Source organism: Hyperolius riggenbachi, chromosome 12, assembly GCF_040937935.1.
Source record: "Hyperolius riggenbachi isolate aHypRig1 chromosome 12, aHypRig1.pri, whole genome shotgun sequence".
NCBI lineage: Eukaryota > Metazoa > Chordata > Amphibia > Anura > Hyperoliidae > Hyperolius > Hyperolius riggenbachi.
The window spans coordinates 25,331,987-25,358,954 of NC_090657.1; the positions used below are offsets into that span (position 1 = coordinate 25,331,987).

The window sequence follows — 26,968 nt, forward strand, 5'->3', positions numbered from 1 at the left end:
ATCCGCAACCGTATGCGGATTCGTTGACGCGTTTTCCGCGAGCAAATCGCGCCGCACAAGTGGAAACGTACCCTCACTGCTGCCTGGTAACTGCTTGCTGAGCACACAGTTCAGCTGCTCTTGGAAACGAGACCTAAGGCCAGGTTCACAATGCAAGAGCTTTTCCTAAGTGCTAGTGATTTCAAATCTCTTGCTAATGTAATGCTATGTGTGTGATCTCATTTGAGCAATGTGATTTTATAAAAATCACCCATAGCAATGTATTAGCAACAGCTTTTCAAATCACCAACACTGAGGCCTGGAACCCACTACAAAACGCAATTTGCCAGCGCAATCGCTAGCGTTTTTAATGATCGTTTTGTAAGTGATTTCATGAGCGTTTTCCAGCGCTTTTAGGAGCGATTTTAAAAAGTGTAAGGTTTCTGCCAGTGATTGTGTAGCGATTTGCGATTAGCGACTTTAATTCTGATTGGTTCTTTCAATGTATCATCATTTTATTTACAGTCTGCAATTGCACTCAAATCGCTATGTGTAGCGATTCATAAGCGATTGGCCAGTGCTTCAATACATTGCATTGAAGCACAAACGCTACCAAAATGCTGCATGTCCTGCGATTGCGATTTTGCTGATCTCAATCGCTACTGTGGAATTTAGTTACATTTAGTTACATTGGCAGAGCGTTTAGGGAAAGCGCTAGCGATTTAAAGCGCTCCCTAAATGCTCAAAAAAACGCTCTAGTGGGTTCCAGCCCTGAGGCTTTGTTCACATTAGAGGCGTTTTTAGAAAAATGTAAGCACAGGCGTTTTTTCAAAAATGCAGAGAAAGCGGTTACACCATGTAGTGCTATGGTGTAGTTCAGACTAGAGCGTTCCGTGCGCTGTCAGTTTTCAAAAGCGGTGCTTGAGCCATTTTAGGGCGTTTTTGCTATAATGGGAGGCAAAACGCTCAGATAACCGCTTTGTGCAGCGATTGCGTTCGCATTTTTAAGAATAAACACATTGTATTTATTCTTTTCCGGGATCAAAGCGTTCACTTCCTGACTTGCGTCAGGGAGTGAATTACCAAAAGCTCGGGAAAAACGCATCGGAAACCACTACCCCCCCCCCCCCCCAAAAAAAAAAAACGCCCACCCAAGCGCCGGGAATCGGAAAGAAAAAAACTCCTCAAAATAAGGCCATGCGGACGGACACACGAGCCGAATGCTATGTGAACAAGGCCTCAGGGCCTGTTTCCACTACACGCAGAATGGATGCAGAAAAAAACGGACTCCAATGAATGCCTATGGGCCTGTTTTCAATAACTGCTATTTTTCTGATGCAGATTTTCCCGTAGGCATTCATTGGAGTCAGTTTTTCTGCATTCAATCTGCATGTAGTGGAAACAGACCCTCAGGGCTGGAACCCACTAGAGCATTTTTGAGGGTTTAGGGAGCGTGATAAATCGTTTGCGATTTTCCTAAACGCTCTGCCAATGTAAATGGATGGTGCAAATTCCACAGAAGCAATTGCGATTAGCAAAATTGCAAACGCAAGAGGACATGCAGCATTTTGTTAGTGTTTGTGCTTCAATTTAAAGTATATAATCACTGGCGTAATCATCAAAACCTGCACAGAGCGATTTTGCTAGCGTTTTAAAGTTACTGTACACAGAAACAAAATTAAAATTAATTGAAAAGACCAATCAGATTTTAAAACGCTAATCGCTACACAACCGCTGGCAAATTGATTACACTTTTTAAAATCGCTCACTAAAACGCTCATGAACTCGCTTACAAACTGCTCATACAAAATGCTAGCTGTTGCGGTTAGTGATAGCATTTTGTAGTGGGTTCCAGGCCTCAGGCATTTTTTCCACGGGCAGATGATAGGCAGTATAAAAAAAAAAAAAAAACTCTCACGACTGCTTGCTGCTGTATGGTAACTGCTTGCTAAGCAACAGCTCGTGGAAAAAGAGGCATAAATATGGTCTTGCAGTGTGAACCAGGCTTCATACTGAAACATAGCAGGTCGTTGAAAGGTTTTCACATGTAGCTGTGTGCAGTGCAATATTGATGGTTAATGTAATGTAAATAATTTAGGCCACTTTTCCACAAACTGTTGAGCTGTGTGCTCAGCAAGCAGTTGCCAGGCAGCAGTGAGCAGTTACCAGGTAGCAGCGAGCAGTTACCAGGCAGCAGCAAGCAGTTGTGAGAGTTTGAGAGGCATGTCACTGCCTGTAAACAGTTCGTGGAAAAGAGGCCTTAGAGTTGATGACCTTTATGTAAATTGTATGCAAATATATGCAACTTGCAGCTGGATCAGACAAAGTCAGCAGCTGCTGGAATTGATTGGTGCATTGCTTACACACTTGAGATAAAAGTCTTTGGAAAAGGCAAGATCACAGACCAATTTTACCCCCTTCCATGTAGTATGAGAGCCATACTCTACACAGTCTATTCTATGGAGCTGCACTCCCCATCAGATAAAATCTTTGCAAGATGCTGCACACAAAGATGCCCGTACACACTCAAAAGATCATTATCTGCAAAAGATCCATTCCTGCAAAATGCATTCATAGTCTATGAGATCTGCAGATCATCATACAGGGCTGGTGCACACCAAAAACCGCAAGCAGATCCGCAAAACGCTAGCGTTTTTTGAACCGCTTAGTGTCATTTTGATAGCGCGGTTTTGGGGCGTTTTGGGGGCGTTTTGCGTTTTTTGTGTGCGTTTTTGGAAGCGTTTTGCGTTTTTCAGGAAAAGAGGTAGAAAGACCTTAAACAAAGGGTTAAAGTGCGATATATTGATGACACATGTCAAAACGCATCCGCATCAAAATCCGCTTGATCAAGCGGTTTTACAGGCGTTTTGCGTTTTTCCTATACTTAACATTGGAGGCAGAAACGCATCCGAAATCCAAAAAATGCCTCACCCAGGCATTTTTCGTTTCTGCAAAACGCCTGCCGCTCTGGTGTGCACCACCCCATTGAGATACATTGACCAAGCAGATCCGCAGCCGCAAGCGGATCTGAAAACGCCCAAAAAGCCGCTCGGTGTGCACCAGCCCACACACATGATTTAACTGACATTCATCTGCAGATCAGATCCACCAGGATGGATTTTCAGATCTGCGGATCTGCAGATGAATGTCAGTTAAATCATGTGTGTATGATGATCTGCAGATCTCATAGACCATCATTGCAATTTGCAGGAACGGATCTTTGGCAGGAACAGATCCAGGGGAGGACTGGGACCTTTCAGCCTGGGGGGAAAACACAAACTAGAGGCCCAGTGTTCATGGTAGCCTCAACCCAAATGGCGTCACTCAGGCCCCCATGTGCTACATGCTGGTAGTCACATGGGGCACCCATGTGGAAATACAGCAAGTACACTTCCAGGGCAGTGGGACAGGTAAAGTATAACTGCAGAGGCACCGGGGGTCACATAATACATTTGGAGAGACGATAGCCAGGGGTTTCCGTTGTGTCTGTCATTCGTGATTATCGCACGTGGTTACTGCTGCGCACCAAATCAACCACATTGGCCTGAGATTTCCCAGCATCTCAGATTCAACCAATTTCCGCCCAAAATCAGTCAAATCGTCAATTGGGCATGCTTGTGGCGGCAACGATTTTTACCCAATCCGATAGTAATTATCAAAACGGTTGATCGCCGAGACAACAGATGCATGGCCACCTTAATTTCCCAAGACTCTCTTCCCCCCTTCAGAAGAGGGACAGTTGGGAGCTATAATGGTGTGAAAGCAGACAGAGGTTTTATTTTTTCTATGGACCCTGCAGGCAAGGCTCTGCTCTGCATCTTGCTGTGTACATTTACCAGCTTACCCGTCCTCAAATTGCTCCGTAATTGCACATTTATTTCTCTCAGCCTAATGTTTCACATTGCCTTATACAAAAACCTGAATGCAGCAGGCACTGTACCAGCCCTAAATCATTAAATGAGAGGCAGCCTGGGGGGAAATCTCCCCCTTTCCCTACTGGCCAGTCCTCCCCTGAACAGATCTTTTGCAGATACTGATCTTTTGTGTCTGTACAGGATCTGTGTGTTCAGCATCTTGCAAGGATTTTTTTCTGATGGGGAGTTCAGCTCCATAGAAAAGACTGTGTAGAGTATGGCTCTTATACTACAGGAAGGGTGGTAAGATTGGTCTGTGATCTTTCATTTTCCAAAGACTATGGTCTGATGTGTGTATGTGGCCTAAGACCAGTCACATGCAGTTATTGCTAATTGGCCCCAATTTCAAGCTGACTACTTAGGTCTCTTTTCCACGGACTGTTGATAGGCAGTGAAATGCCTCTCAAGCTCTCACAACTGCTCACTGCAGCCTAGTAACTGCTTCTTGCTGCATGATAACTGCTTACTTCTGCCTGGTAACTGTTGGTCTATGAGATGCAAATATACAGTTGCTTCAGGATTATGGAAACTTGCCGCCAATATAAGTCTATGGGCCACAGGAAAAAACCCTCGTTTTGTTGCATAGTATGCAAAAACGCACGTAATAAAAGTTAATGGAAACACAATGGTATGCATTTTTAATGCGTTTTTATAAAAAAATTGTTTTGTGATGTATTTCCACTTCCTGTTGTCTTCTTAATTATTTGCATAAAAGGCAATTGGAAAACGCATGAAAAATGCATACAAAGCGCATATGTGTTTTGTATATGCAAACCGCAAATGCATTAAAATGCATGGAAACCTGCTACCCTCCCCCCCCCCCCCCGCAAACGCATCAAAAACGCATCAAAAACGCACACACAAAAAAATTGCACATGACACAGGGCCCGTTTCCACTCTCGCGGAAACGGCCGCGAATCCGCAGAGTTTCCCCGCAGGCAAATCGCGCGGGGAAACTCTGCCATAGGGGACAACGGCGCCGCCGGCCGAATCGCTTGCAGTAGCGATTCGGCCGGAAACCCCCACAGAATTCGCGGCGGAGGCTGCGATTCCCATAGCCGTGCATGGCACGGCTGATGGGAATCGCCTGCGATCCCGCCCACCCGCTCAGTGCCGGCGTGCGTCTACGAGACGCACGCCGCACTAGTGGAAACGAGCCCTTAAAATGCAGTCATGCAGTTTCATGTTTGCACCTACCATGAAAATGGACCAATTGACTATCAGCAGGACTTGACTGGTCCTGCATAAATTGGATTACAACTTTTGCATAATCTTGCATCAGGTCTGAACTGTTTTCATCTCATTGACCATCCCTAACCATTTCTGTTCACAGCAAACACCCAATCATATGTGATTAATTAAAGAAGAATGTCTCTGTGTGTGATTGGATATTTGATGTGAAGAACACGCCTCTGCATTAGGCTTCATCAGTAAATCACACCCTCTTAGATTCTGATGCAAGGAGTTTCTTTTGCACAGTTAACTACTATAATGACATAAGCCTGACTTGTTTATGTAATATAATGTATAAGGCTCCACATCTAACACCAGAATCTTGTAAATAAATATTTATAAATTACCAATATATATCACGTCTAAGCTGCTGTGGTATAAGCTAGAGCATCTTTGCAGGTAAGTTTATTAGTAGCAGCAAATGTATAAGAAAACTGATCTAATAGCTGGAAGTGTATTGTGTCTATTTCTCACACTTTTGTCTTTGAATGACACCTGGATAACTCTGTAATTGCAGAAGAATGTTTATCAAGGATATCTTCAACAGAATCCATGAATACATATCCAGCTATTTATTGTATGTAAAATCCATTGTTTTTGCTGCTGTTGTGTCCTGAGTTAAGTAAAACTGGGTGTAACAATGATATGTAGTAGTCTGGGGTAATATTTACGCAGGCAAAGAATGGTCAGTAAGATACTTAATTTGAATTGAAGCATATTTTAAATGTACTAGAAACATTGAGGCTCTGTTCACATTGGTCAGTTGTGTTTGTATCTTCATGTCAACTCACTACTTGTACAAGTATATGGGCCTGTTCACAGTAAAGGATTGTTTTATTCTAAGTCGCTGCATGCAGGCTTCTATGGCCAGTCTCCATTGCAGGTCATAATCATTATAACGCGTGAGTTATGCAACTGACCACTTATACAAAAGGTTTTATCCTTCCCTCAGGCTTCCTCCAGCCCTCTGTATTCCAGCTGCTACTCCAATGCCCCCCAGTTCTCTTCATTATGTGGCTGTCAGCCTGGGCCGGCGCTACCATGGAGGCAAAGGAGGCAGTTGCCCCAGAGCCTGTAGGGGCCCCCAGTGGCTACAAGAGGAAATTTATTTATTTTTATTTTTTCAAGAAGACCTTCTAGTTGAGAAAATCGATTTTTAAAATTTCGAAGGAAAAAGTATACTTTTAAATGCGGTAAATGTCACTTTTAGTAGCAAACCTAACGGTAGTATAATTTTACATGTATCAAAAGAAAGCGCAATACATTTCCTGATGGGAACGCAATACATTTCCAGGGGGTCCATACGCAGCCGCAGCGCTTTGGCCAGGGATCGCTATACAGCCGCAATATGGCTGTATGAAGATCCCTGGCATTTTTCCTATTCCCCCCCCCCCCCCCCCCCCCAAAAAAAAAAAATTGTTTACAGTGTGGGATTTTTTTAATTATGTGTAGTCCCCCCCTCCTGAAACTTTTTAACCCCTTGTCCCCCATGCAGGCTGGGACAGCCAGGATGTGGAGCTCCGACCGATTGGGGCTTCACCTCCTGACTATACCAGCTGCAAAAAAGGTCTCTTAATGACGATTTTTGTTTTGGGGTTTCTGTTGAGGGGAGGGGGGGGGGGGCAGGTTTATTTTGCCCTGGGGCCCCATTGTTGCTTAAACCGGCCCTGCTGTCAGCCTAGTAAAGTCCCCGACTGAGCGGTCCTGGCAGGTCATGCTCCAGTGGCCAGGAGTGATCTGCGCATGTGCAGTTTAACCACCCTGGCGTTATGATTAAATCGCCAGGGTGGCTGCGGGAGGGTTTTTTTTTAAATAAAAAAAAAAACTATTTCATGCAGCCAACTGAAAGTTGGCTGCATGAAAGCCCACTAGAGGGCGCTCCGGAGGCGATCTTCCGATCGCCTCCGGCGCCCAGAATAAACAAGGAAGGCCGCAATGAGCGGCCTTCCTTGTTTTGCTTACATCGTCGCCATAGCGACGAGCGGAGTGACGTCATCGACGTCAGCTGACGTCAGCCGCCTCCGATCCAGCCCTTAGCGCTGGCCGGAACTTTTTGTTCCGGCTACACTGGGCTCAGGCGGCTGGAGGGACCCTCTTTCGCCGCCGCTCACGGCGAATCGCCGCAGAGCGGCGGCGATCAGGCAGCACACGCGGCTGGCAAAGTGCCGGCTGCGTGTGCTGCTTTTTATTTCATCAAAATCGGCCCAGCAGGGCCTGAGCGGCAGCCTCTGGCGGTGTTGGACGAGCTGAGCTCGTCCAGACCGCTCAGCAGGTTAAAGGAGAACTGTAGCGAGAGGTATATGGAGGCCGCCATATTTATTTTCTTTTAAGCAATACCAGTTCCCTGGCAGCTCTGCTGGTCTATTTGTCTGAAGTAGTGGCTGAATCACACCAGAAACAAGCATGCAGCTAATCTTGTCATATCTGTCAAATTTGTCAGAAACACCTGATCTGCTGCATGCTTGTTCAGGGCCTATGGCTGAAAGTTTTTTAGAGGCAGAGGATTAGCAGGATAGCCAGGCAACTGGTATTGCTTAAATGGAAATAAATATGGCAGCCTCCATATACCTCTCACTACAGTTCTCCTTTAAGCCTATAACTGTAATTGCGCATAGAGCAATTCGGGGGCACGTATGGCCAGGACTGCACATGCACAGTGGCCTGCAACCCTGCTGGGTTGTATCAGTAATACTAATCTCGCTGACCATATCTACAGATCAGCACATTCCAGATATGGTAACTTATTCCTTTCTTGAAATGCTTACATTAGTTATCAATACACTTGCCCTTTGTCTACTTTCACACTAACAAACTCTGCTGTGTTGGGCAACATAATCCTATAGCTAACGCAATTGTATTGGAATGGAACTTTCACATCAACGCGTTAGTGCGGTGCGAGTGAATCCACTGGAATAACGCGAGGTGTCGGATAACATGCATATTTAGAGTTGGAGTGAAGCATATTATTTATGTACTGTGTGCCTCAGTGTATGCGCCACATGTCTACCTGCAATGTAATTTCCCCCCTCCATTACACTGCGATCCTGTATTCACTAGAGATGGCCCGAACTGTGACCTCGGGGGTCACTTCCTTGTTCGCCTGCTTCCGCATTACAGTGCAGACACTTTCCTGGGGCCCATGTGTCCTCGATTGGGCTCTAGTCACAAAACCATGTGCGGTAACTTTTTTTTTTTGGGGTGAAAAATTACCTCCAGTGATAATTCACTAAAAATAGTGAGTATTCACTAAAAATGTACTAAGTGTGATAAATGTTTGATAAAAGTGTGATAAAACAGTCAGTAATATGTATGGAAATAAAGCTTTATTGACCACTGTAGGGCAGCTCATATACTTGCTATACTTACATTACACAGAGACAACCCAGGAAAGTCTGTCACATTTAAAGTGGGACCTGAACTCTTGCACAGAACAGAAGGAAACATATAGAAATGCACCTCGTAATGTATATAATTTAGCCTGTCTAATTCCCCCTCATCTGTGAATAATCACAACTGTAATTTGAGCTCTCAGCTGTGCCAGCTGGCTGCCTCAGCAGAGCAGCTAATGTGTCAACACAGTATGTTAACCCTATGTCTGCTTCCATGAAAGCAGGAAGTAGACACACTGTAGATTTTTTGCTGGATTTGTATCAGCTGTAACAAAGAGATATTTTTCTTTAACCTCCTTGGCGGTTAATTTTTTTTTGCAAATGGGCAAAAAAAATGTTTTTTTTTATTTTTTTTTGTTTGTTTTTTTTGTTTTGTTTCATGTAAAGCTACCAGAGTGGTAGCTACATGAAACACCACTAGAGGGCGCATGTGGCCCTCTAGTGCGATAGTCGCCGGCATCAATAGCAAACAGGGGAGCGCGTATATAACGCGTTCCCGTTTGGCTTCTCCTGTCGCCATGGCGACGATCGGCATGACGTCATGGACGTCAGCCGACGTCCTGACGTCATGCGCACTCGATCCAGCCCATAGCGCTGCCCGGAACTCATTGGTCCGGGCAGCGCAGGGCTCTGGCGGGGGGGCCCTCTTTTGCCGCTGCGTGCGGGCGATCGCCGCAGAGCGGCGGCGATCGAGCTGTGCGCGCGGCTAGCAAAGTGCTGGCTGCGCGCACAGCACTTTGAATGGGGCGAATCGCCCCAGCAGGCCCTGAGAAATCCTCCTGCGCGGCTTACCGCCAGGGAGGTTAAAGGTAATTATGCTGTTGCTTATCTTTTAGAGCAGAGAGGAATTTCCTCCTCGGCATCTATAAAATCATCTAATGGACTGTACAAGATCTTAAAGTGCGCCATGAGATTAGACACACTCGTCATTTCTGCCTTCTATGTAAAATTGACATAAACTTGAGCAAACAAAGCTGAAAAGGCTCCATCCTGAAGGCCAAAAGCAGAGCAGTGATAATTATCACCTACCATTTATGTAGGTCATAAAAAAATCCTTAACACCCAACTTTTCAATTGAGAATCTCAAATTGGAGATAAATTTTGAGGTAATTACCAAACTTTTACCTCTTTTACCGCATGAGGTAATTTAGGGAGAGAAAAAATTGTGAATCCAAAATGGAGATATTTTGATCAGTGTTTATCACTACCTAATTTAACTCATGCGGTAACTCATTGAGAATAGAGCTCATAGTGTGCCCGCAGCCGAGAGTGCACTACGCATGCGTATGTCACGCACAACATCGCTCCCAGGTGCGGGCACGCGATCAAGGACGCACGGCCGCCGGGAAAGTGTCTGCGCGGTAATGCGGAAGCAGGTGAACAAGTAAGTGACCCGAGGTCATTCCTCATGGACTGTTTTCTGTAGAACAGTTCGGGCCATCTCTGGTATTCACAGGGTACACAACTGTGGAGTTTGCCATTGGTAGACTCTTGGCTATATTATGGTACACTCACCTAGGACATGTATGCAGATAAAATGTTTAGTTTATTTTTCTAACTTTCATGCTCTACATGTTTGTTTGAGGTGGGGGAGGGTCATACTTGGGGGATTTGTATGCAGTTCTCCTGCATGTAGAGATATTGCAGATATGACAGCCCCTGTTAATTAATGGGCTGAATACACTTGGGCACATGAAAAGTGAGGACCCCCACTCCACATGCACCACCAAAAGGGCAGTGCAGGTAGATCCCAGTGCTCCCACCAACTGGGGAACCCACCAACATCTGCCACAAAAACATGCCAAACACAGGAAGCGAATGCTCTCTCCAAAACAGCACTTGCCTTTTAAGGCCTCCTTTCCACGGACTGTTGAGCTGTGTGCTAGGCAATCAGTTACCAGATAGCAGTAAGAAGTTATCAGGCAGCAACAAGCAGTTGCCAGGCAGCATCAAGCAGTTGTGAGAGTTTGAGAGGCATTTCACTGCCTATCAACAGATCGTGGAAAAGAGGTCTAAGGCCCAGTGCACACCAAAACCGCTAGCAGATCCACAAAACGCTAGCGGTTTTGGGTGCGGATGAAAGAGTTTAGTCCCAGAGCACACCGGGCAGATCTTAATGCGATCCGCCTCAGCATCCGCGTGGCTAATGTATCTCTATGGGCTGGTGCACACCGGCGGTTTGAGGATTTAAGCAAACCGCAAACGTGCAGCAAGAGGCACGTTTGAGGCTTGCTAAAAACCTCAAACCGCCGGTGTGCACCAGCCCATAGAGATACATTAGCCACGGGGATTTTCAGGCGGATGCGGCCGGCGGATCCGCCCAGTGTGCACTGGGCCTCAGGCCTCTTTTCCACAAACTGTTGAGCTGTGTGCTCAGCAAGCAGTTGCCAGGCAGCAGTGAGCAGTTACCAGGCAGCAGCAAGCAGTTGTGAGTTTGAGAGGCATTTCACTGCCTGTAAACAGTTCGTGGAAAAGAGGCCTAAATGGGGCCACAGACAGCCGATCTGCTAATAAAGATGCAAATACATGCACCTGTGTCTGCAGTGCCAAATCCAGCAAGAGCCGAAATGGGTGGACATAGAAAGGAGAGAGACCTCAGTAGATATGAAAATCTGTAGTCTGACATACAGAAAAGCTCCCCTGGTGGCTGCAGCATATCTAAAGGGATGACCGGATACACTGCAGACAAAACCTCCGAGTCATACATGCAGCTCCCTGCATGAGGACAGATCCACACTATGGCCTAGTGCACACCGAGCGGTTTTTGGAGCGATCCGCCGGCCGCATCCGCCTGTAAAAACGCTTGGCTAATGTATTGCAATGGGATAGTGCACACCGGCGGTTTGAGGTTTTTGCCAAGCCGCAAACGCGCCTCCTGCTGCACGTTTGCAGTTTTCGGAAGCGTTTCGTCAATGTAAAGTATAGGAAAAATGCAAACTGCTCTGAAAAACGCTAGATCAGAGCGGTTTGCCAGGAGTTTTTGTTACAGAAGCTGTTCAGTAACAGCTTTTAATGTAACAATATGTGTAATCTGCTACCCAAAAAACGCACCCAAAACTGCTAGGTGTGTTAAGAAAACGTCTCTAAACATACCTAGAATCGCTCTGAAATCAGCTCTAAAAACCGCTAGCGTTTTGTGGATCTGCTAGCGGTTTTGGTGTGCACTGGGCCTATGAGAGCTTTTTAAATGCCAGAGATTTTAAAAGCTCTTGCTAATGCAATCCTATGGGGGATTTTTACAAAGTCCACATTGCTCCAGTGTGAACACACATAGGATAACACTAGCAAGAGCTTTTAAAATCACAAGCGCTTAGAAAAGCTTTTGTAGTGTGCAGTGGCTAAGGAGCTATGGGCCGTGGTGCAAGTTTGGATGGGGAACAGTTTGATTACTACTACTACTATTTAAAGCTTCTATAGAAGTGATTACCCACACAGGACCAATAGAGAGCTTATAATGTGCTGGAGGGAGGGCCCTGATGCGGTCGCTACCTCTGCACCCCCTATTGCTACGCCACTGGTAGTGCGAACAAACCCTGAGGGCTGGAACCCACAGGAGTGGTTTTGGCAGCACTGCGATACGCTAGCAGTTTGCCAAAACGCTGGGCTAATGTTAATGGATGGGGCAACTTCCACAGGAGCGTTTGCGTTTCTCAGAAACGCAAACGCAGGACGTGCAGCATTTTGGGAGCGTTAGCGCTTCAATGTAAAGTATTGAACCGCTAGCGGAAACGCTCAGCAAAACCTAAACTGAGCGGTTTTGCGGTTCAGCACACTGTAACAAAATGAAAAATAATTCACAGGACCAATCAGGATAAAAATGCAAACCGCTACGCACCCGCTGGGCAAAAAAATACAATGTTGCAAAACACGACCAAAAACGCGCATGAATCCGCTTGCAAACCGCTCAGACAAAACGCTAGCGGTTGCCTTTTGCGTTTTTCAGTGGGTTCCAGGCCTGACTGCTGACCTGCTCCACAATAGTAAGGGACACTTACCGAGCAGGGCTTAGTGAGTCATTGAGGTATGTTTGGTCAGTACATTATGGAACTTCTGCCTCATGTGGAAAACTTTAGTGAATTTGGGGAAAAAAAAGTGTAAAATGCCAAATGAGGTATTTTACTGAACAAACTGATTTTACTGATCAGCCCTTTGTGACTAGAGCCTATAGTCTATGAACAGTTCCCACCTCATGTTACAATACAGAGCATGCTAGAATCGCACACATAGGCACGCTCAGTGTTTGACAATGAAGGTGCACATTGGCTAGTTGCTGCTTTGCCTGTGTCCCATCACGTCACTGTATTTCATGTTCTGTCCTGTGCACTTTATAATGCAACACCCATCTGTGAAACTAGCCTAATGCTGGGCATACACTAGTTTTTGCTTCTCCCGTTGGATCGTTTTGCCGCTCGATTTTATTTTTTTTTAAAGGGAAGGTCCAAGCAAAATAAAAAAATGAGTTTCACTTACCTGGGGCTTCTACCAGCCCCATGCAGCCATCCTGCGCCCTCGTAGTCACTCACTGCTGCTCCAGTCCCCCGCTGGCAGCTTGCCGACCTCGGAGGTCGGCGGGCTGCATTGCGTACATTTTTACGCATTCCAGCTAGTGCAGGAACATTAACACATACATTTTTACGCATTAGTGGATCAATGCGTAAACATTTACGCATTAAACCACTAACGCGTAGAAAGGTATGTGTTAATGTTTCTGCATTAGCGTGAATGCGTAAAAATGTATGCAATGCGACCCGCCGACCTCCAAGGTCGGCAAGCTGCCAGCGGGGGACTAGAGCAGCAGTGAGTGACTACGAGGGCACAGGATGGCTGCATGGGGCTGGTAGAAGCCCCAGGTAAGTGAAACTCATTTTTTTTATTTTGCTTGGACCTTACCTTTAAGATCTTTTTCCATTGACTGCTATCACAAATCGGGTGGGAGATCAGACATGTCGGAAATCTATTGAGCCATCTATATGGCTCAAAAACGAACCGTGTATTCCCAGCATAAGGGGAAACTACTAATTTTTAGAAGCCTGTCATCAACAGAAATGGTCAAGGCCCAGTGCACACCAAAACCGCTAGCAGATTCGCAAAACGCTAGAGGTTTTTGAAGCAGATTTCACAGCGATTCTAGGCATGTTTAGAGACGTTTTCTAAACATGCTTAGAGTTTTCTGGAGCTTTTTTTGTGTAGCAGATTTCATATATTGTTACAGTAAAGCTGTTACTGAACAGCTTCTGTAACAAAAACTCCTGGAATACCGTTCTGATCCGGGGTTTTCCAGAGCAGTTTTCCACTTTCTTATTCTTTATATTGAGGCAGAAATGCTTCAGAAATGTAAAACGTGCTGCAGGACAGGAGTTTGCATTTGGGGAAATAACGAGCCGCTCTGGTGAGCATCATCCCATTCACTTTCATTAGCCAAGTGGTTTCCCCCTGCAAGCATTTAAAAAAAAAAAAAAAAAAACGCTCCAGAACCGCTCTGGAGTGCACCAGCCCTAAGATGCTAATAAGGGCTCAAACCCACTAGCGGCCTTTTCTAAGCCCTAGTGATTTGACAAATCTCTTGCTAATGCAATGCTATGGGGGATTTTTATAAAATCACATCGCACAAGTGGTATCACCCCCATAGCATTACATCAGCTAGAGTTTTCCAAATCGCAAAGCACTCATAGTCGGTCCCATGGCTACCTCTGGTTTGCAAGGTTGGAATTGTGCCAATCAGTAGTGTGGCAACTAGGGATGTAAAAGGTAGTGACCACACCAGCGCCCCTGGACCAGTGGCAGTGGCGCACGGAAGGGGGTGTCTGGACCCCCCCCCCCCCCCCCCCCCAGCACCGAGACCGGAAGTGGGGCTGCCGCATGGCCCGGCCGGCTGGGGAGAGAAGAGAGAAAAAAATGATGGAGGTGCCAATAAGGGATGCGGGAGCTGGCTTTATTCCTCGCTCCCTCCATCCCTCCCTCTGAATGCCCCCACCTGCTGTGAATGTGTGCCCGGCTCCCCCATGAGTGTGTGCGCAACGGAGCGTTAGGTCCTCTTACCGCAGATCAGGCGCATCGGCAACTGGTGTCTCCTGCTTCCTGTTTACCATTACGTCACAGGAAGCAGGAGACACCAGTTGCCGGTGCGCCTGATCTGCGGTAAGAGGACCTACCGCTCCGCTGCGCACACACTCATGGGGGAGCCAGGCACACATTCGCAGCAGGTGGGGGCATTCAGAGGGAGGGATGGAGGGAGCGAGGAATAAAGCCGGCTCCCGCATCCCTTATTGGCGCGGCTGCTGCCTCCCATTTTTTTCTCCTCTCCCCAGGGCAATCTTCTCCCCACACAGGGGCACCTTCCTCCACCTATCTAATCTATACTGGGGGACATTTACCTATCTAACTTATACTGGGGGACATTTACCTATCTAACTTATACTGGGGGACATTTACCTATCTAACTTATACTGGGGGACATTTACCTATCTAACCTATACTGGGGGGACATTTACCTATCTAACCTATACTGGGGGGGCATATACCTATCTAACCTATACTGGGGGGGCATATACCTATCTAACCTATACTGGGGGGGCATATACCTATCTAACCTATACTGGGGGGGCATATACCTATCTAACCTATACTGGGGGGGCATATAACTATCTAACCTATACTGGGGGGGCATATAACTATCTAACCTATACTGGGGGGGCATATAACTATCTAACCTATACTGGGGGGGCATATAACTATCTAACCTATACTGGGGGGGCATATAACTATCTAACCTATACTGGGGGGGCATATAACTATCTAACCTATACTGGGGGGGCATATAACTATCTAACCTATACTGGGGGGGCATATAACTATCTAACCTATACTGGGCATCTACTTATCTAATCTATACTGGGGGCATATACCTATCTAACCTATACTGGGGGCAACTATATGGGCTACCTATACTGAGGGGGGGACCTATAGCTGGCTACCTATACTGCAGGCACCTATACCTGTCTCCACGTTGGGGGTGCATTTTACGTTGGGGGCGCAATTTAGCCTAGAAACTGCTAGTATTTGGCTCCACCCACACCATGTTTTGGCCACGCCCACACGCTGCTTTCAGGAATCCCCCCCCCCCCCCCCCCCCCTCTTTGGAAATTCTGGATTTGCCCATGAGTGGGGCCCAGTAGGTGCCCTCCTGCGACTGCTTTCTTTGCTCTTTATTAATGGCTACTACTAAATCAAAGCACATATAGAGGTGGTGATTACCCACTTAGCACCAATAGCCTGTTCTCCTCCCCAGCTTACATCTCTCTGGCACTGCCGCTGTCCTTGGCAGGTGTTGGTGCTTCATACCAGGGCGGGAACCCCTCCGATCGCCGCCGGTAATCATACCCAACAGGAAATCCCGCTCTGAACGGGATTTCCTGTTAGGGCTTCCCTCGTCGCCATGGCGAAGATCGGAATGACGTCATCCACGTCATTACGTCAGGGGGAGTCCCAATCCACCCCTTAGCGCAGCCTGGTGGTGATTGGCCAGGCTGCGCAATGGGTCTGGGGGGGGGCCTCTTTCGTGGCGCGTATCGGCGGCAAGCGGCGGTGATCGCGTAGAACACGCAGCTAGCAAAGTGCTAGCCGCATGTTCTAAAAAAAAATTGTGAAAAAGCACCTGGGGCGAGATATCCAGCCTGGCGGTACTGAACGAGCTGAGCTTGTCCATACCGCTAAGCTGGTCCAGAGCGCACATATAGCAAATAATTCATAGTGTTCTTATGCAGCACTGATTAATACCACCTATACTGGGGGCAACTATACCTGGCTACCCTATACAGGGGGCACCTATACCTGGCTACCTACCTATACGGAGGGTGAACATTTTTGGGTGCTGTTCAATAACTCCAAATAGATTGCCTGACGCTGGGAATACACGGCTTGATTTTTGTTGAGTCATTTAGATGGCTCAATAGATCATTTCTGACACGTCCGACTCTGATCTCCCGCCGGATCGTTTCGCTGCTCGATTCTGCATTGAGGACAATGGAAAAAGATAACGAGCAGAAGATAAGAGAATCGTCTGCAGAATCGAGTGGGGAATCGATTGAGCGGCAAAATCGAGCCATGTATGCCCAGCATCAGGCAGCAAAAACTCTAGAACCAGCCCTGGGAGCAGAGAGCTTATCTGTATTCTAATCCCACATCACACAGAGGCTACTTGCCTGCAATATGACTCCTGTCCCCAGTCTCTCACACAAGTCTGCCAGCAGCCCTCCTGGAGTCTAGGGACTGTCCAAAACTTTTCAAGCTGTGTATAATACATGATCTAGTTGCCCTCATGCAGTCATTATAACAATGGTGAGAGCAAGCCTGTTCTGCATCATGCTGTGTACATTTACCAGCTAGCCTGCCCTCTAATTGCTCTGTAATTGTGCCTTTATCAGCCAGCCTTGTGCTTCACATTACCTTATACAAAAACCTGAATGCAGAAGACACTGCACTGGCACTAAATCTCTCACCCCCCCCTTCCCAGTCTCTGCCTGCTAAATACATAGTGGAATGTGATAACTGCACGGGCTGGTGATGATTATATACAGTGTCAGAGCAGAGTTGTGACAGAAGCAAGTGCTGTTGCAGTGTGTAGGAATAGGAAGGCTGCACACAGGGATGACAGAATAGGGCAGTACGTGCGCTGTCCGTGCAGTGTGAAGGAGGCAGTGCAGTAGGGCAGGACCCTGTGTGTGCAATCTCTCCTGGGCACATCATGCAGCGGCACGGAAGGAGTTGAGATGCTCGCTCTGGTAAGGAAGACTAGGCGCTGCAGCTTCTATCAGGAGGAGGACGAGGTGTTTGGAGGACTTTGGAATATCCTCCGTTCTTGTTATTTGTGACACAGCTAGAACATGGATAGGGTCAGCCTGAGTCTTATCTCTACAAGGAGGTAGCACCAGAGGGTTGGCTTTCTGCTTTTATATTCCTATAAAGACCTTGCACCTTGACTTTCTTGCTCTCACCGTAGGAGGAGGGGGATGAAGGTGAATCGGGGGCCACCTGGTGAGATGATCGGGACTCTCCTCCTGGGACTGCTCCTGGCGGGCAGCACTCTCGCCTTGGACAGCTCCTACCTGCCAGGTAACTATGGAAAGGACGAAGATGCAGCACGACTGTTTGCCTCCGACTACAACACCACCGCGGAGCTTGTGTTCTACAGGAATGTGGAAGCCAGCTGGACCTACAACACCAACCTGACGGACCACAACGGCGAGCTGCAGGTAAGCCCAGCCATGAACCTGAATAACCTCAGCTGCTCCAACCTTACTGGCCTCATCAAGACAGACACAACCCCTCAGAATACACAATACTAGGAAGTGCTTGCAGTGGCTTCCCTGATAAGCAAGGAAAGTGATATCAGTAAGAAACTGAATTATAAACTGAATTATTTGATTTATGTTTTCCTGCAAAACTAAGGGTCCCAGATTCTAGGCTCTCAAAGTGGGAAGCTCTATGGATGCCTGCATATCTGGTCTACGCCATGCACAGTGCAAACTAAACAAGGGGGCATATTTAATTAAGCATTCCCTGGCAGTTGGAGACCTCTTTCATACTTTTAAAATGTTGAAAGCAGAAATGTACTTGGTTTGTATAAAGCTGGCCACTAACGGTCCAATTTCTAGTGAAAAATCGTTCAAACGATCAGAAATTCTGATCGGACGAAAAATCGTTCACTACTCCAACTAACCAATCATTGCTTCCTACCTATCACGACCACCAAGAAAATCCAAATTTTCATTCGACAAATTCATTCGGGCGACATTTTTTTCACTCGTTCATAATCGATTGTGTCCACCAATGGAGATTATTTACAACCAATCCGATCAGAATTTCTGATCGCTCGAACGATTTTTTGCTAGAAATTGGACAGTTAGTGGCCACCTTTAGGTGGGTATGGGTCAACCACCATTAATCTGTCTATGAAGCAGTGGGTCTAAGGTGGCCATTCATATTTTTCGAACGTTTGATATTAGATGTTTTTCGACTTAATCATAATATCGATTTTTCATAACCACTAACAGAATTAAAACTATCTACTTTGGTTAATGGAATCGATTGAAAAACCGATTTGATGGATATTACTTATATTATCGAATCTCGAATCGGAGGATCAATTGTTTTGATGGTTACCTTTTTTGTTTTTTTTGCTATTTATCCTGGCTTGTGAATTCCAGTTTTTGTCCTTTGCATGGAGAAAATACAATTTTCTTGTATTTTACTATAAATGACAAGACTGGAAAATGCCTAAACCAAAAACGACAGACGGTGAGACGTCTATCTGCCCCATAACCATAAATGCTGGCTTTTTTTTTTCTCTAAAACAAAAAAATTGCCTGGTTGCCATGCCAAACTGTCTTCAGTAGTAAATCACATATGTGCAACAAGCACAGTCAGATCACCTGATTTACCTGAAAAAAGTTAAAAATGTGAACTGTCCATTTTGTGTTGCAACTCTGCAAATGGCCAGAATCCAGTGGCGTAGCAATAGGGGTTGCAGAGTTCTCGACTGCACCTGGGGCCCTTGGGTCAGAGGGCCCCATAGGGCCCTCCCTCAACTGCAGAATTAGCTCTTTATTGGTCCAGTGCTTGGAATGATCACTTCTATAAATGCTTTGAATGATTAGGAAGCTGTTCCCCATCCCCTTAATGTACCACTTCTTACACTTCTTTTACATAGTGGTTGTCCTTTGGTGCGCCGTTTCAATTATGTATAGAGTAATTGGTGATTGGGGGGGGGGGGGGGGGGCGGGGGGTTAAAACCTGTACAGGGTCCCAAAGCTCCTTAGCAATACCACTGCCAGAATCCTATTTATTATGTTGCCATGGGACACATCACTAGTGCCGCACCTAATCTCACTGCAAGAATAGCTTGGACAAGAGGTGGTGAATGAATGCTATTCAAGACTATGGGCCACAGAATTGGCAGCAAACGCAAACCCCTCCCAATCAGAGGGCTGTTCACCAGTCAAACCCAGGCCCTCAGCTGCAGCAGTATTTCCATGAGCAGCTTGGATATTCCCCAACTGCACTGGCTGTCAGGTCACATGGCATATTCAATATTGTGTGACCTATTTAAACCAGCCAGCAATTGTGTATCTGGCTACTGGGGCTGAGACTGGGCTGTGTACATTCACTCGTACGTACTACAGAATTACTGTATGCTTAATCATTATGCCAGTTGATGTTGCATCCTATCAATAATAATAATCCTCATCAGTGTTCGGTGTGGCTGAGATCCTAGTTCTACATTTATTTTCCTCCCAATTGGCATTTTCTTCCCATGTCATTTGGCTAACTATTATTGTCTCCACCCCCCCCCCCCTTGCCCCCTTACTGACACGTAATATTAACACATTAATACCAATCCCTTCATGATTTGTAACCTTATCCTTTTAATTATAACCAATAAATGTAACCTCTAGCTACAGTAACTATCTTTTCTTTGGTGCCCAGTTCATTGCTCTTCCACCAGAATCTTCAAAACTGGCATTTTGGGTACATACTGAGTGTTGGTGCACCAACATCATACCACCAATGACTACAGTACCACAGCTGGGTACTGGTACGCAATAAAACACAATATTAACTGCTACCATTGTTGACGTTTAGAAAATGGTAATTTTAGATACTAGAGAGAATGGGCACAACTGCAGCTTTATGCTACGTACACACTTGCGACCATGGTCGTTTGTAACAGCAGCTTAACAATCAGTCTGACGACAATCTGGGAAAGGACTTTACCAAACTATCATTAAGAAGAATGACTAATGATCCCGGGATGATGAAAACATCCGTCACGCCGGATCATGTTGAACGACAATCGTTACAAAACTATAGTGTGTACAGACATCGGCCGACAACGATCTTACAAGGGCCAATGCACTTGCGTTGGATTTTGCCCAGCTTCCGTACTTCCTGTGTAGTTCAAACTGGTTTCAAGTTAACTATCACTATCGTCCATTACCGCCGGAGGGTGCCCCGCCTGTTTTTTTTTTGTTTTTTTTTTCTGTTTGTTTTTAAACTCGTAGCTAGCACTTTGCTAGCTGCCTGTCTAGCCTGATCACCGGTGCCCGCCGCCGATGTGCCGCTACCCGCTGCATTAGAGAGCCCCCCCCCCCTCGAGACCCCATGTGCAGCCTGGCCAATCAGTGCCAGGCAGCGCTGAGGGGTGGATCAGGACTCCCGATGTCACGATCAGTCGCCATGGCGACGGGGAAGCCCTAAAGGAAATCCTGTTCTGAACGGGATTTCCTTATGGGAATACGCGCCGGCGGAGATTGGGAGGGATGTGGAAGGGAGGGGAAAATCATGTAGCTAGCGCTAGGCTAGCTGCATGATAGAAAATTAAAAAAAAATAAATAGTGCTGCGCATCCACCCTGGCGCATTTAATAGAACGCCAGGGTGGTTAATATAAATATGTATGCAACATTTCCCGGTTATCGTTCTTTTCTGCGAGAACGATCATTACTGTGTATGATTCTTTCTGTATCCCATCGTTGCATTCCAATATGGATCGCCTGGTAACTATCGTTCCTTGTAAGCGATCATTATCGCAACTGTGATGCAACTTGTGTGCAGACATGCGTGAGTGAAGAAGAGGACACTGCGCACAGCGGTGAATGGTGAGTAAAGGCTTCTGCTGCAGAGGCAAGGGAAAGCGGGCACAGAAGTTCACTCACTTTCCGGGATCCCCATAGCCTCTGTCGTCTTCCTCGCCCAAACGCTCTTCCTCGCCCCAGTCCTTATGCTACATAAGGACTGGGGCGCACTAGCAGCTCTTTGCTAAGAACTTGAGATTTGAAAAGCTCTTCCTAATGTAAGGGCTGTTCACATGGGCTTCTGCTCAGCCTCTCGTTCAAATGCTGTGGGGGTTTTTATCCCCCTAGAATGCCAGTGTTTAAAGGGAACAAGAGATGAAGCACCCTCATGTATTTTACCATATATATCAGTGGGAACATTAGAGAAAACACCTACCCTGCTCTCTGTTTCATTTTTAACTGTTCAGCTTGTTTCTAATCAGCCCTGATAAAATCCCCGACTGACCATTCAGTCTGGCTTTGCTATGACTCAGCTATAATGATTCCTGAGCAGAGCCACAAGGGGGCAGGCTTGGACTTGAAAAGACACCAGAGAACACACTCTGCTATAAAAATTCCTGAGCAAAGCCAGACTGAATGCTCAGTCTGGGATTTTATCATGGCTGATAAGAAGCAGGCTGAGCAGTAAAGGATGAAACCGAGCAGGGTAGGTGTTTTCTCTAATGTCCCGATGGATGGATAGATGGATAGTAAAATACATGAGGATGCTTCGTCTCTGGTTCACTTCTTTAACAGTGAATTTTTTTTTTTCTTTTTATGGCTTTTAGTGGCTTCCAGGAGAGAGTTGCGCTGTCTGGGGTTTTTGGTGGCTTTAGCAGAAAATATATGGAAAGGCTGGACTTTTAAGGCCTTTCATTGGCTTTCAGTGGCTTTTGCTGGCTTTTAAACACCTTCTAGAAGCTGTATGTTGCTTTTGAGATGAGATGCGGGGATCAGCTACCAGGTTTCGTGAAAGTCTGCAAAAGCTAGTACTAAACGCTTCCATTCACTTGCATGGGATGACGACATTAGAGCCCTAAAAATATTACTTTTAAAGCTCCACATGTAATGCCAGCAAAACGTCCATGTGAACCAGGCCAAAGGCTATGGGGGATTTTTAAAAAAAAAATTCACATTCCTCAAGTGGGATCCCACACATAGCATAACATTACCAAGAGCTTTTTTATTTACAAGTGCTTACAAAAGGCTTAGAAAAGCGCTGTTAGTGGGTTCCAGGCCTTATACTGGGAATACACTGCTCAATTCTGAGCCATTTAGGTGGCCCAATAGATAATTTCCGACATGTCCAATCTCCCGCCCGATCGTTTCGCTGCTCGATTCCGCATTGAGAACAATGCAAAAAGATAAGAAAAATGAGCCGAAGATAAGAGAATCGCCTGAAGAATCGAGGGGGGGGGGGAAATCGAGCAGGAGAATAAAGCGGCAAAATCGCGCTGTGTATGCCCAGCATTAGGGCTCCCTTACACTGCATGTGATTCTTACTCCAATTTACGTTTTTGATACTATATTAAACACAAATCTGATTTTCAATGCAGTTTAAGTCCTGCATACTGCTTTTTTTATTTTTTTTTTTTATTTTTTTTTTCCCCTAAATTGTTGTTCCTGTGTTGCCAGCATCCATTTAAAATCGGAATTGCAAATTTACAGTGTAAAAGAAACCTAAAGGCAGCCATACACAGGTCAACTGCCACCAGATCAACCAAGAGATAGATCACTCTGACCGAACCTGGTCACAGAGGGATCTAATGGCTGCCCATTGTTGCACACATATTTTAAATCAACTTCAGATTGAAATCAACTCACAACCTGAGGAGCTGCCGCTTGCTCGCCATTCTAACCCCCCCCCCCAATGTGCTCTCCCAGCCAGCAGCAACACATTACCTGCCGGCGCAAGTCTCCGGTCCCTGCTGACACTTTCTCCGGCTGGCCTGTCTCCCTTCACTTCCTGTCCTGTGATGAGTGGAAGTAAAAACAATAGAGGGCGCTCTACTGTGTGAACTTGTCACAGGCAGGCTCGATCAGAGCTGTCGAAGTACCGAATATTTTTTTTTTTTTTTTTTTAAATTTTTTTTTTTGGGGGGGGGGGGGGTGCCCATGCTGAAACTGTCTTGGTGGGCCCTTAGTGCCCCAGTCCGACCCTGGTCACAGGAGGAGTCAGAAGTGAAGAGGAGACAGGCCAATCGGAGAAAGTGTCAGCATGGACCAGGGACTCGCGCCGGCGGACAGGTGATGTATTGCTGCCGCTATGCTGCGTCAGTCAACGCCAAGTCGATCGCCGGTGATGACGAGCTCCTGACCCGCCCGCAATCGAGCAAAATTTTCTGCCAGGACAGATCGACTAAATCGCTCGATTTCGGATGGAAATTCGATCAATTGGTCATTTGTGTTATCGATTTTCACAGCAGATTTGATCAGTGATAATCAGCTGTATATTGATGGGAAATTGACTCAGTGTATGGGTAGCTTTAGACAGGGCCCTTAGCTGTATAAAACACTATAGCAATAGCACCCTCTTCCATAGATATGGTAATGTACACTTGCATACAACATACGGTGTACAAAGATTGTAGAAACAGAGATGATCTTTGCCCACTAGAGATGCAGAGCTTGCATGAAACTTGTACTGCATTGCATTAAACTCAAGAGTACCCTTTGAACATTAAAGATCAGCATCAAAGCCCCTCCCTCTATTCTGAGCCCAGTACTGGATTACTTCTCTCCCTCCCAAAACTGGGGTCAAGGAAAGCCATTCCATTTCAGCTCATGAGCTCAGAGGTCAGCCATGGCTGTAGTAAACTGGCCATAAAAGGGGTTGCAAAGTGACCAATGTAGCAAGTGGGTGATGGTTTGCAATCAGTAAATGATTGGCTAATAACTGAGCAAAGTGTGGTACAGAATGAGTATCAGGGCTGGGACACGCTAGAAATGGCGAAACGCTATCACAATTAATAGCGTTTTGTGTAAGCGATTTGCAGGTGATTACAAATCGATACCTTAATTACCAGAAATTGCAGTTGCAAAGTATCAGTGACGTCATAGTGTTTGCAATTAGTGATTCTCAGTTTGATTGGTGGATTTTGCTGCACTGTGCTTCTGGGTAGTTCCAGCGCTTTAAAACGCATGCAAATTGCTTACAATTATGCGCACTTGCCCTCGCTCCTATACTTTACATTGGACGAAAGCCCTCACAAAATGCAGAATGTTATGATTGTGACTTTCAAAATCGCAATTGCTCTAGTGGGCTCAATTCCATACACCTACATTAGCAAACTGTTTTTAAAGGAGAACTGAAGTGAGGTATATGGAGGGTGCCATATTTTATTTCCTTTTAAGCAATACCAGTTGCCTGGCAGCCCTGCTGATCCTCTGCCTCTAATATTAGCCATAGCCCCTGAACAAGCATGCAGCAGATCAGGTGTTTCAGACTTTAAAGTCAGATCTGACAAGATTAGCTGCATGCTTGTTTCTGGTGTTATTCAGATACTACTGCAGAGAAATAGTCCAGCAGGGCTGCCAGGCAACTGGGATTGATTTAAAAGGAAATAAATATGGCAGCCTCTGTATACCTCTTACTTCAGTTCCCCTTTAAATGTGTCGGGGATTCTCAAGACTCCAAAATCGCTCAAAAAAGGCCCTTTAGTGTGCCCCAGGCCTCTAAAAGATTTCAGCAGAAATCTATTGAGAACCTGTCAATTAGCTATCAAATGTGCTAATTTTTCACTTGATTACTAAGCAATGGCAGCGTGGATTTTTAGAGAACTTGCCAGTGCTGTGAGATGGTTGGTGACAGCCAGGGGGCATAACTGGTTAGCCCCTGCGACCACATGGGGCCCAGAGCTGTTAGGTCTCAACCAGAAAAGGATTAAGATCAATTGGGGCCCTAGGCAAGATGGCATTTTTTTTCCCAGCTCCGATGGTCACATGGCTCTTTTAGTTAGATTTGGTGGGGGCTAGTATTCTCCTGGGCCCCTAAACACTCTCCAGGCCCTAGGCAGCAGCCTACTATAGAATTGCCTTGTGGATGATCTGGCCCCATTTGCTACTTTTATTCCCTCTGATACAGTGGTCCATCCTTCAGGTCAGGTGTTTTTGTGGCTACACTAGTTATGGGTTTAAAGATCATGATGGTCACACTTGTTTTATGACCCTTGCAACGTGGACCCCGAGGCTGCGAGAGTCACAAGGGGTAAGCAAGGGAAAGATTTAATCATCTAGCTCCATTGTGTTTTCATAGATCAGAACCCTCGACCATCTCCCTATCTGTACTGTACAGCTAAACTGGAATTTTCAAGGGTGCATAGTTATGTGACGGAATTGGCACAAACCATTACTTTATACTAGTAGGACATCTTTAATGGTCTTCTCCTCATAAATTGTGAATTTTTCTATGTGAATGTTATGCATCTTCACAATAAAATCTGTTTTTAATTATCCCCATTACTTCTAACATCTTAATTTATGGAAGACACCCAGTGAACTCTGTTGCCAGTTTGTAAATGCGAAGCAATCACATCAGTCCTCTTGCTTTCAGGATACGTGTTGCACAATCCATCTTTGTACTGTGTGCTCTGCACAAATTCATATTCTGGTTTCTGCTAATTATCACAACTGTTGTGAAGGAGGAAGGAACCGGGACGATCTCAGGTCAAACACATGATCTATGTATAATCTATCTACAACACAAGGCAAGCCATGTAAGAAAAATAAAGCTTTAACCCAAGTTAACCATTCCATTTCTCCAGCACTGCAAAGTTAAACCCTTGCCTGTAAGCTGCGGCCTTTCTCTATACCACTTTGTGCTGCTGAGCATGTCAGAGAATTCCCTAAATAACTTGTAAATAGATTGGAAATGGAACCACTGCCTGGGGTAATAGTAAATCACAAGAAATCTAAAATGAATCGCAGAGAACTGGATCTTTCCCATAGTAAGGGGAATATTCTGTGTAGTTGTGGTAGTTAAAGGTGTAAATTATATTATTGCATTTTCAATCGGATTATACAGATCATATGGTAGGTGTTATGATCGCTTCTGCAGCGTTTACTGCTGACTGCAGTGGTATTGCAAACCAAGCAGTTCTAATGTCATTACATGCATTTGCTTGCATAGTTTGGTTTGCACTTAAACTAGTTGCTGATTCCATCTGCAGTCGCTCTGAAGTTAATGACCGTTTAATATGCTTTTGTGTAAACAAACATTGTCTGCTGCAATGGAGGAGCAATCCCTTTCCTGCATGCTGCATATCATTGTCTGCCTTTTCCTGCTATCAGCCTGTGATTAATTACCATTCACTTGTGTGGGAATCTGCAGGTCTGCTCCCATTGGATGACCTCAGTATAAAGAACTGCTTCCTGCAATGCCTCATGGGCTACCATAGTCTCAGATTCTGTCTGTTACTCTGCCCGTGCCCCACCTCGTTCCTAGTCCGTGTGGACTGCGCTGACTCCTGCGAAGGGGTCAGCGAGTCCTCCTAGTTCTGCTCTTGTTCTAGAAGTTGTTACTCTGCTTGTCTTGTGTCATATATTGGTTCATCGCCAATATATACGCATACTTGCGCATTTTGTTATTTTATTTGTATTCGTGTTACGTTGATACATCAGTGTCGCTGATATATACGTACACGAACTGTTTATTTCCTGTGTTCAGTCAGTCAGCCTTCCAGCACGCTTTGGTAGTTTGCGCGTATCGTGAGCACCCGTGCTGAGCTAGTATCCTGTTCCTGGTCCTGTTTATGGATTGCGTTCATCTCTGCGAAGAGATAGCGAATCCTTTTGAGTCCTGTTCCCTGTATTACTCCAGTCTTAGTCAGAGTTCCTGCTTATGTC

General features: G+C 45.8%; 1 protein-coding gene and 1 long non-coding RNA gene across 2 annotated transcripts in view; one reads left to right on the forward strand and one right to left on the reverse strand.

The window, feature by feature from the left end:
* LOC137541406 (uncharacterized) overlaps positions 1 to 26,968 on the reverse strand; it is a 1,168,812-nt gene that overhangs the window by 24,506 nt on the left and 1,117,338 nt on the right. The window lies entirely within an intron of this gene.
* The window catches only part of LOC137541403 (angiotensin-converting enzyme-like), a 142,296-nt gene continuing 132,414 nt past the window's right edge, over positions 17,087 to 26,968 (forward strand). Inside the window, exon 1 of the mRNA XM_068262680.1 lies at positions 17,087 to 17,766. Coding sequence (XP_068118781.1) covers positions 17,524 to 17,766 — 243 coding nt within the window. The 5' untranslated portion in view covers positions 17,087 to 17,523. The remainder of the gene's footprint in view (positions 17,767 to 26,968) is intronic.